General features: G+C 47.6%; 1 protein-coding gene and 1 long non-coding RNA gene across 3 annotated transcripts in view; both read right to left on the reverse strand.

Annotated features, from left to right (window-relative positions):
- LOC308483765 (intermediate filament family orphan 2) overlaps positions 1 to 3,120 on the reverse strand; it is a 45,003-nt gene extending 41,883 nt beyond the window's left edge. The window contains exon 1 of one of the 2 annotated variants that reach the window (XM_081017970.1): positions 2,347 to 3,120. In XM_081017970.1, the coding sequence (XP_080874096.1) occupies positions 2,347 to 3,080 (734 nt within the window). In that variant the 5' untranslated portion in view covers positions 3,081 to 3,120. The remainder of the gene's footprint in view (positions 1 to 2,346) is intronic. The other variant, XM_081017971.1, reaches the window with a different exon arrangement.
- Positions 1 to 10,729, reverse strand: part of LOC308483815 — a 191,322-nt gene that overhangs the window by 41,883 nt on the left and 138,710 nt on the right. The window lies entirely within an intron of this gene.

Consider the following 10,729-nt stretch of genomic DNA (forward strand, 5'->3'; position numbering starts at 1 on the left):
GGAAGGTTAATATTCTTACATCATTATCCCCACCACCACCTAAACGCATCCAATGCTAATTTGCTAAACAGTCTTGGGCCTATCAGAGGAAAGGCAGAGTAGGAAGCTAAGTAAAGAAAGAAATCTACTATCCAAACCCCCTCCAAAGACTCCAGAGAGCTAGATCCATTGATGGGGGGGGGGGTGGCAAGAGGCCCTCTACTACTTTCACTATAAATATACCAAAGCAAAGGTTGACTATATCAAAGCCCCAATCCTATGCACTTACCCAAGAATAAGCCCCAACATACAGCAGGACTTAGTTCTGAGTAAACGTGCATAGAATTGTGCTTCTAATAATACAGATGAAATTAACCTTCCGGATGAACTACAATTGTTTAGAAAGGCCAAAGGAGCCGTTTCTTCCTAAACTCCATCCATCCAGCTGACATTATACTAGAACTGCAAACAAACATCCCTTTAAAAAGAACCTTTGAGAGTTAAAACCCCATTTACTTTATGTGGCCTTCTCTTTAACAAGAGAGAGAGCTACTTTAAGATGGATAGGTTTTCTATGAGTACAGGAACTTTATGATACTGCTTTAGGTGGCCTATATTTTTAAATGATTGTTAATGTTGCTGCTTTATGTTTTTGAAGTTCTGTTGAGTTTTCCTACTACAGAAAATGCCTTAAGTGGAGCTTATGAGTGATGTGGAACCCGTGTGGTCCTCTAGATGCTGTTGGATTCCAACTTCCATCAGTCCCAGCCAACATGGCCAGAGTTTAGGCACGACTATGGGAGCTGAAATTCCACCACATCTGGAAGGGCATAGATTTTCCACCTCTGATCTACTGGAAATGTACCCATGCAATCAATTCCAATCATACAAAAAGTAAATGAGTGAGCCAATAGACATAAAAGGGAAATGAATTTTTTTTCTAATACAAAGTGTAACTAAATCATAAGATGGAAATGTTTTTAAAGGATGGATATTAGCCAACCTTCTGCCCTCCAGATGTTGCTGGACTCCACCTCCCAGCAGCCAGCAAGCCTAATAGTCAGGGATCATGATAGCTGTGGTCTAGCAACATCTGAAGGGCTACAAATTACCCATCTCTCTGTCAGAAATACAGTAAAAGATTGTATGCAGCACTGGTCATACCCATAGCAGAATCATTGAAATTAATGGACATGATTAACTAGCATCCATAAAGCAACAACCAACAGCTGCTTCAGATGTCTTGTGAAGACTTGCCAGAGCTTTCCAATGAAACTGGCCCCTGTTTTGGGTGTCTAGTTTTGTTTCTGATTAAATGATGAAAAGTAGTGGGGGTTTTAGAGACTGTTATGCCACTTAATTTTATTTTATTTTCAAATTCTAGGCAGTTTCTAAATTCTTCTAAATCCATTAATCTTAGGTGGGTCTACCCTTAGATCCATTAATCTTGGTGGGTCTACCCTTAGATCCATTAATCTTGGTGGGTCTACCCTTAAGACTTAGCTGGGATATAGCCCAAATATCTCCACTAACACCACCACTCTCTCTCCCGTATGTGCCCAGTTTCCTCAGGTGCCACAAGTGCTCCCCATAGGAAAGACTGCTTAGGACACTCTCCCCCACCCCAAATCATGAGTCCTATTCCAACCAACTTCCCACAATCCTCATGTCCCAACCATCTCCCATAGTCCACGTGTCATCCCCCCTCTCACACACATAACACTTACAGATTCAGGTGGATAGCCCTGTTGATTTGTCATTGCCATAATAACAAGATGAAAAATGAAAAAAAATCTTATTTATTAATTCCAGTGGCACCTTAAAGATCAACTAAATATAAGATTTCAAGGTATGAGCTTTCATGTGTAAATTCTGACGAAGTGTGTATTACACACGAAAGCTCATACCTTGAAAGCTTATATTTAGTTGATCTTTAAGGTGCCACTGGAATTATTAAAAAAGATTTTTTTCATCTTTCATCTTTTTATTGTAATACTTACAGGTCATCCCCCACAGCCCAACCACATACATGTTCCACTGATTGAATAATCCACTCCGACACAAGCACAGACCATTCCCACACATATCATTCCCATACATAGACACAATTAACGTGTTATCCCCCCCACAAACCACTAACATGTCCCACTCACCCCATAATCCACGCGTCATTTCTATACCCACAAACAGACCATTCACGTGCCGCAGCTACCCCATGATTCACGTGTCAATCCCATACACACAAAGATTGCCAATTCGCGAGTCGGGGTCCTCTCCGCCCCCGCCCCACCCCCCAAATATCCACGTGTCACTCTCCCCCCCCCGCCCCCCAAGCCGAGCCCATTCCCGCGGCGGCCTTCCACCCACCTCCTCTTGTAGTCGTCCCTCTCCCGCTTGACTTTGGCCAGGACGTTGTAGAGGGCGCGGATCTCGGGCGTGATGGTGTCGATCTGGACGCCGACGCCGTCCGGGTGCACCCAGGAGACGCCGGGCCCTTGCAGGGTCTCCAGGCCGCCTCCGCCCGTCCGCCTCACCTGCGTGTAGCTCCAGATGGTGCCGGGCAAGCGGCTGTAGTGCTGCTGCGAGGAGGAGGAGGAGTGGTGCGACGGCGGGTGCGAGTGCGAGTGAGGCAGCTGCGAGGCGGGAGCCGATGCCGGCGGGAACGAGGAGAATGAAGCCGACGACGGAGGAGGCGGGTGAGGAGGAGGAGGCCCGGCCGCCGCCGCCGCCGCGGACGGCACGTAAGGGGGCATGGAGGGCGGCACGGGGTCCGTCTGCACGGCCTGGTGCCTCGGGAAGCGCTTGTAGTGGAGGCGCCGCTCGCGCTCGCTCAGCTGCTGCGCCTGCAGCTGCTTCTCCAGCAGCCGGTTCCGCCGCTCCAGCTCGTGCACCTTGGCCAGGAAGCAGCGGAAGCGCACGTTGAGCCCCTTCAGGAGGTGGATGTTGGAGCCCAGGTCGTTCCGCAGCGCCGCAGTCACCGGCGGGGCCCCGCCGACGCCGTCGTCCATCTCGCCCCCGACCCCCGACGAGGAGGCCGGCCCCGCCGACGCCGGGAAAGCCCGCGCCGCCATCTCGCCGAACAGCATCGAGTTGAGCATCATTTTAAGCGGCGTCGCCCTCCCTTTATCCTTCACTGAGGTAAAAAAATGCTTCTTCTAAATATCTATATATCTATTCCTCTTACCACACGGGAGGTCGCTTTCCCTGATATTATTTTTAATATGCAAATTTTTAAAAAAAGAACAGAAGTTATTTCATTCTTATCGTTTGAATTATTCGCCGTCGGCCGTTGGGATCCGGCCGTTGGATCGGTAACGGCCGCCGCCGCCGTGGAATTCAAACGCCCGAACGTTCGAAACGGCCATCCTCGCAGCTTCCTCCTCGCGCCGAGGTGAAAATGGACTCGATAGGGGGGAGGGGGGAAGAAGAAGAGGAAGATGCGCCGGCGCCGCCGATGCTGCTGCCGCCTCTGCAGTGCTCGCCGGCTAACTAACCCAAAAGGCGGCCACTGAGCGGCTTGGGGTTGGCTGGTGGGGTGGGGACTGCGCGGAGAAGGACCCGCCCACTCCGCAACGCCTCCTTTTTTTCTCTAGTCCCTTTCCTATAGCTTGAGCACGCCCCTTCTGTCTCTTAGCCACGCCCTCTCCTCCCGTTCTCTTTTCTATACGCCTGTCTTGGCCACGCCTCTCATTCTTTTATGCAGCATCCCTCCCTCTCAGCATCGAGCCGCGCCTCAGACTCCTCCCACTCCCTTCCCTCCGCGTTGCGGTCCTCCGGCGTGCTCCTGCTGGCCACGCCCCCCTCCTTGCGCGGCTTGAGCTCAGGCGTTGCTCCACGTGGGCCACGCCCACGTCGCCGCCGGCGTCGCCCGCTCTAACCACGCCCACGAATCTGCGTGTGTTGGACACGTGCTCCGTGCGGTGGGTTTCTACGTTGAATTAAAAGAGTCAAGGGGGTCAAGTTCGTCCGGGATTCACCTCGTGGCTGCTCAGTGGTGCTGAGGTGTATGAACTCGGAGTATGCTCGGGGACGTTTTTTGTTTTAACTGCGCATGGCCCATTGACTCATTCTTCCCTCCAGTTCAACGTAAGCCAAAATCACATATAGTTAAAACTCATTGGGTTGAATGGCCGGCTGGATTGCCAAGGTCATTTTTCCTGGAACCGTGTCCTCTTTCCTCCCCCATATATATATATATATATTTACCCTGCGCATAAAGCTGAATACACACTAGTTAAATGTGCATAAGTTTCAGGCTTACTGTTCAGCTACACTCAGTGTGGGGAACCTGGGGTCTTCCACATGGTGCTGAACTGCAACTTCCATCATCCCTAGCCATTCATCATGTGGCTGGTGGGTGTTGTAGTCCACCAGCATTCCCCACACTGATCTACACCAGCACACTATATCGGGAGCGAGCGTGACCTTGAAGCTGGGTAAAGTTCTCTCTTTTAATGCAGCAGACTGCTAAGAGAGGTCATGCTGCGAAAGTGGCTTGCAGTCTCAGAATGCTTTGCAGTGTTGGAGGGGGCACTGGGGAGGAGAGGTGGAGCTCTCTTGGGTCACAAGCTGTTCTAGCTGTACCCTGGAATAATAGTAATAAATTTTTATTTATATCCCCCCCTCCCCAGCCGGAGCTGGGCTCAGAGCAGCTAACAACAATAAATTTTTGAACTGAACTAAGAACTAAGAAAAGAACTAAGAACTAAGAGCCTGCTGGATCAGGCCATTGACCCATCTAGTCCAGCATCCTGTTCTCACATTGGCCAACTAGATGCCTTTGGGAAGCCTGCAATCAGGATATGAGCACAACAGCACTCGGCCCACCCGTGATTCCCAGCAACTGATATTTAGAGACATGATGCCTCTTTGGGGCAGGTCCTGTGCTTTAGATGTTAACACTGATACAGGTTAGCTGAGTACTCTCTGAGTCAAATACAGCCACCACGTACGCATTGGGGTATGCTAGATGTTGTGAGAAGCCCCTGTTTTTGCATACCCAAGCATACCCAAGCAGGCAGCAAATCAAGGGTGCATACCCAAGCAGGCAGCAAATCAAGGGTGCTGTTTTCCATTTTATCCCAAGCCCCTGCAAGTCACCAAACATGACCAGGTGACTGTGGGCAGGCTGCGCTTGAAGGCCTGGACTACAGTAAAAAAAAGTCTGCTTTCATCAGAGTGGAGATTCACCACCCAGCCTCCAGGCTGTTCGTTACCACATTCGTTGCCCCCCTCTCCTCTCTCCCTCCAGCTGCACAGAAGGAGCATTGTGTTCAAATGGAGAGGCTGCCTTCTTTGCTGGCTTCACCAAAGCCTCCCGCAGCCGCCACTGCTGACGTACTAGGGAGTTGGACAACTTGGGCATTGTGTTGTTCACACGGGACATTAAGAAGGGGGGCTCTGAAGAAGGCACTTGTTTTGCTTCTGCTTAAAAACACATCAAAGCTTGTATGGTTCACTGCAGAGGCACTGGCAGAGTTTATCTGACCATTAACAGACTTTAATTCTAATTAAAATCCACACGGTTCATTTTTCCTGCAGCAAACACACAAGTATGTTTCCTCACCAACGTTATTTGGTTACAGCTCCTGTCATAATAGCCTCATTTGCCTCAATTTCTATGGAGTTAATAAATGCCAATACAACTCATAAACGAATAGTTTTGGAAAACACCACTGCGATCCTCAGTTCTTAGGGAAGAGGCCATCCCAGCAGCATGAACATGTCAATCAACCCTTTGCTTCTCATCTAGGCACTGTAACAGCCCCTGCGCTATCTGCAGCCATTGGTTGAGTTTGGTGAAGGTGCAACCAATGGCAAGCAGTGTACAAAAGTAAGAAAAGTGGAAGATCAGTTTGAGCAAAAGAAAAGAAAAACGAAGCAGGATCTTGTTTCGGGAAGTTTTCTGTGCTATGGAAAGGCAAAAGAGCTTGGGGAAGTGGCAGGAGCTATTGGTCAGGAAGCCAAGAGAAATTGAAGCACAGGTGACTTTCATGCTGGGCCCCATTTCCACATTCCTTTCAGGGCTCGCCATCTCACACTACGAAGTCTGTGATCTTCCACTTGAACTTGGGGCCTTATTTTGGTCATCTGGTTTGAAGAAGCAAAGCATGAATTGTCTGGGAGGCATTTGGGGTTTGGCTACTTTAAGGCGTAGCACTTTCTTTCAGGTGGAGAGGCAGTGTGTGCCTTGTGCGTTCTCAGCATACCTCAGGCAAGGAAGCTTCCATCATTGTTGTTCTGTCTGCTTACTGAAATAATTGCACTGAGTGGGTGTGTTAATCCAGATGAGAGAAAGAGGTATTACATAGAGGCGTACGTTCTTCCTGTATGGAGAAATTAGGGTGCCCTGTTTGCTCCAGCAATGCCGTGTTTTGTGATTTGACAGTAGGCTGGGGGCCAGGGTGGGGGCAGTATCCTTCTTGTGCACTGAACTGCTGGCAGTTAAATGCGAGGATTTAACATGTGACCTTCCATCCTAGAGTTGCCTTTAGAGAACTTCTGAAAAGTGTTAAAGAATTAAAAGTTCTTGGGAAACCCAAATCACCCGCCCAGAGAACAGGCCACCAGTTGCATCTCTGCATGATGCCTCAATTCATTCAGCCACTGTGGAAGGAGATAGTTTTGACCACGTATCTGTGTTGGGTGCAATTGTTTTATCCAGACTAGAGTCATCTGCCCTCAAAGGAGGCTGCCTGCTACATCTCGGCATGAGGAAAGTTAATCCCAGACAATGACAAGAGAAGCAAATGCATAGGCTGCCAAAATCCTGGAACTGCAAACAGGTTTGGATGCTGAGGCCTGGCTTTTTTGTCTCCATCTCCCATCTATGAGTCCTTTTTATGTGAAAAAGTACAGAATCCAAATGGATCAAGATTGCCTCAGCCAAGCTCTCAGTTGGTAGGTTCAATTCAAAAGGATGACACAGAGTAGGAGACAATAGAGACCTTTCATCTGGTTAGCATTTTAAGCCACTGCCTAATTGCATTATGGTCTCATTTCATCCCCTGACGAAGTGATTGAATTTCAATTAATAACTCTCGGAAGCAATTCCTTCCACTGAAGTCCGAGTGACTTTGGAGAAACAAAAAGCTTTGTCTTGCGAAAGGATCCATCCGGTCGTAGATCAGATGTGCTGTTGTTGAGCTTATAGAGGTTAGAAGGGACTCTTTCAGTCTTTGACTTCTATGGAGTTGCTGCCTCATGAACTGCCCCCATAATTACTCAGGATGTCCCTAAAGCAATTCCATTATACTTCTGTGGCTGAGAACTGCTGATTCTCACCAATCACAGATAGTAATAATGACGTCCCCCATTGTTATCTTTTCCTTCCTGGTTTTCAAGGACTAAGTAACCCTCAAGTTCAAGCAGTAAACTCTCTAATTAAGAAACAAAACAGGCTGATTCCATTCACTGTGCCCACAAAGACTTGGTAAAATACCATGAGACTGACTTCCAAACTCCAACTGTAGGAGGTATGATCTTTAACATATAATTGATGGGTGTTAATTGCTGCTGGGATGGCCAGTGCAATAAGGACGTTTCAGAAATACATTTGGTAAGTGTACCAAGGTCTGGTAATTAGCGGTGAAAGGTAAGAGTGGAATCTCTGCATTGAGAGGCAGGACACTTCCAGTGACCTAATACTATGTGTGAGTTTTCCTGGGGTACTGGAGAGTGCTGTGCTCAAGGGATTTGTGTGGTTCCCCCACATCATGGCAATTATTGCATCTAACTGTACTATAAAATTTGACGTAAGCTGCAGAGATGTAGCCTGACAGCAGTCACGGGTGAGGTCCATTGTGCGAGAAGCTAGTTCCAGCTGAATGCCACCTCACAAATGACATTTACTGAGCCCATTAGAGGGAGGAGAGGTCTGTCATGCCTGCACACTGGAACATCCATGCATCCAACAACATTTCTGTTGCACTCAAATTATTTGTGTTGGATTTTAATTGTCGTGAAATCAGTTCAGATTGCATAGGAATATCAATAATACGGGAACGCTCTTCCACAAGAAGCAGAGTCAGGGCGTGGGAAATCAGGTTCCAGAACAAGAGGATAATGGATTCATTTCAGCCATTAATTCCAGGCTACACCTCTTGTGTCTAATTTGTCAAAAGCAAACGGTTCAGGGGTTCCTAACGATCCGGGCCCAGCAGCTCCTGTGACCTTACTTGGAGAAAAAAATGTGTGGCAAAGCAGAAAGGAATGCAATGCCCAGACAGGAGCGGTCCAGCATGGGCAATGGACAAGAACTTGCATGTTCTTAGGAAGAGCACCAATATGACTTCATCAGTTGTGGTGACTCAGAGCCCACAGCCTCAAAAGCGGTGACTTTATAACATCAACTCTAAAAGGCGGCGCCTCTTGTGTTCTTCTCAGAGCCTTTTTTCAAACTGTCAAGGTGGGAAGAAGGAAAGGTGGATGAGTCACACAGGTGATCCAGCCTCACCATATAAGGGATAGGGCTTTGGTATTTCCTGGAAGCATCGCCCATAATTCTGGACCAAGAACAAGAGAATTTGCTGGTGGGACTGTACCTGGCTCTTTCGCAGAGGCAGAGATAACAAAAGGGCAAATGACATCACCGGCAGCTTGACTCACGGATAATCTGGCTACCAACACAACAAACAATATGTGAGCAAGCTGCACAGGATTTGGCCAGGACTTGCAGAGATAAGATTTAAGACTCTAGAGAAAGCAAATGCTGAGAGTGATAACCAGGAATGCAGTGCTGAGAGCTGGTTTGTTGGCTAATGGTTTTTAAAATCTTTTCAGCAACTAAAAAAGTCCACCTGATTAACTGGCCTCAGATCGCTTGCATGAAGAACAGTTAAAGCTACTACAGATGGCAAAACATAATCTTGGAAAAGCTTCTACTTCTCTCATAAGGACTTGGGCATAGCCAGGATTTTTTTTGGGGGGGGGACAGACCTTTTGTTGGGGGGGGCAGAACCTTAGTTTGCTATGGATTTTTATTGATGGGGGGCAGCTGTCCCTCCCTGCCCCCTTGGCTATGCCCATGCATAGGCAGTAGAGCAGGATGCCCCTGTGGATGCAGTTAAGATTCCCCATGAGCTCCAGCTGGTCAGAGAGGATGGGAGTTGTAGTCCAGTAACATCTGGAGGGCCAAAGATGTGCTTTATTTCTATAGTGTGCTTTAATTGTTCAAAACATTTATTGCCTACTATGGAAGGTTGGTTATTGAAATTAATGAATTTGGCTGAGATGGCACAGCTGACGTGTTTAGTTAGAGAAAAATCATTGTTGACATTTATTATTGATTGGAAACCCCTTATGGAAAGGAAAATGAGCTTGTGATATCTGGTTTGAAGACTGAAAAGGGTTGGTTTATGGAAAGTAGAAGAGTTGAATGCTATTATGGAGCAAGCGGTTTGCATAAGTCTATAAAGCTGATGGTGAATCAGAAGTATTTTCTTTTTCCTTATTTTCTTCGTTTTAGTTTTTATGTTTAAAATGCTTGGTATTTGATGTTAACATTTCTATATTGCTTTTTCTTTGTTTTTTTCAAGCTTTAATAAAGACAGCTTTCCCCCCCCAAAAGGAAACGGAAACAATATCCAACAATATCCAACTCCCCCAGTTTAAAAGGCCATAGATTGTTTCATTAGCCAAAAGGGGAAGATGAATGTTTTTTGCCTCATTCATTTATTAGACTGGTGCCTAAATGATGGGAATTGGAGTCCAACAGCTCCTAGAGGGCACCAGTATTTTACCCCTAGTGTAGACAATACTGAGCTAGGTATGACATGGTCAAAGGCACCTCCCTATATGCCTATGTTTTGAAGGGGAGAGCCATAGCTCAGTGGTAGAGCATCTGCCTTGCATTCAGAAGGTCCCAGGTTCAATCCCTGGCAGCACCTCCAGGTAGGACTGGGACAGATCACCACTGCCACTCAACACAGACAATACTGAGCTAGGTGGACCAATGAATCTAAATATCAAGCAGTTTCCAGTGCTCATTTTAGGTGGACAGCTGTGGTTGTATGGCAGAGTTGCATGGATGAAGGGGCCGACTCTGTGCAAGCGATACCCGCTCTGCCAGCCGGAGCTAGCAACTTGACCCAAGGCTGTCCAGAAAGCTTCTGGGTCACCTTGGTTCTCTTACATTTCAACTAGGTCTTTATTACATTTGTTTCTTATCCTATCTTTGGAACCCAAGATGATGTACATGTGGTTCAGAGGCAGGTACCCATCCAAGCACTTATCAGACTCCAGACCTCCAGAGTTTTAGCCAGGCAGTGTATAGGGATCTACAAGGTTCCTGGTGCCTAAGTGGTGAGTCATGACCCACTACCAAGTTGTGACCTGATCTAAGCTGGGACACAACAGCAGCAGTACCATACAAATAAATGGTAAAAGAACTAGACGACTCTTCTAGATCCTTAGAAGTAAAGGTAAAGGGACCCCTGACCATTAGGTCCAGTCGTGACCGACTCTGGGGTTGTGGCGCTCATCTCGCTTTATTGGCCGAGGGAGCCGGCGTACAGCTTCCGGGTCATGTGGCCAGCATGACTAAGCCGCTTCTGGCGAACCAGAGCAGCACACGGAAACACGGTTTACCTTCCCACCGGAGCGGTACCTGTTTATCTACTTGCACTTTGACGTGCTTTCAAACTGCTAGGTTGGCAGGAGCAGGGACCGAGCAACGGGAGCTCACCCCGTTGTGGGGATTCGAACCGCCGACCTTAGAAGACTGTGCTCTAATTAGGAATGGGTGAGACAT

Source organism: Podarcis pityusensis (genome assembly GCF_964106645.2).
Source record: "Podarcis pityusensis genome assembly, chromosome: 8".
Taxonomy (NCBI): domain Eukaryota; kingdom Metazoa; phylum Chordata; class Lepidosauria; order Squamata; family Lacertidae; genus Podarcis; species Podarcis pityusensis.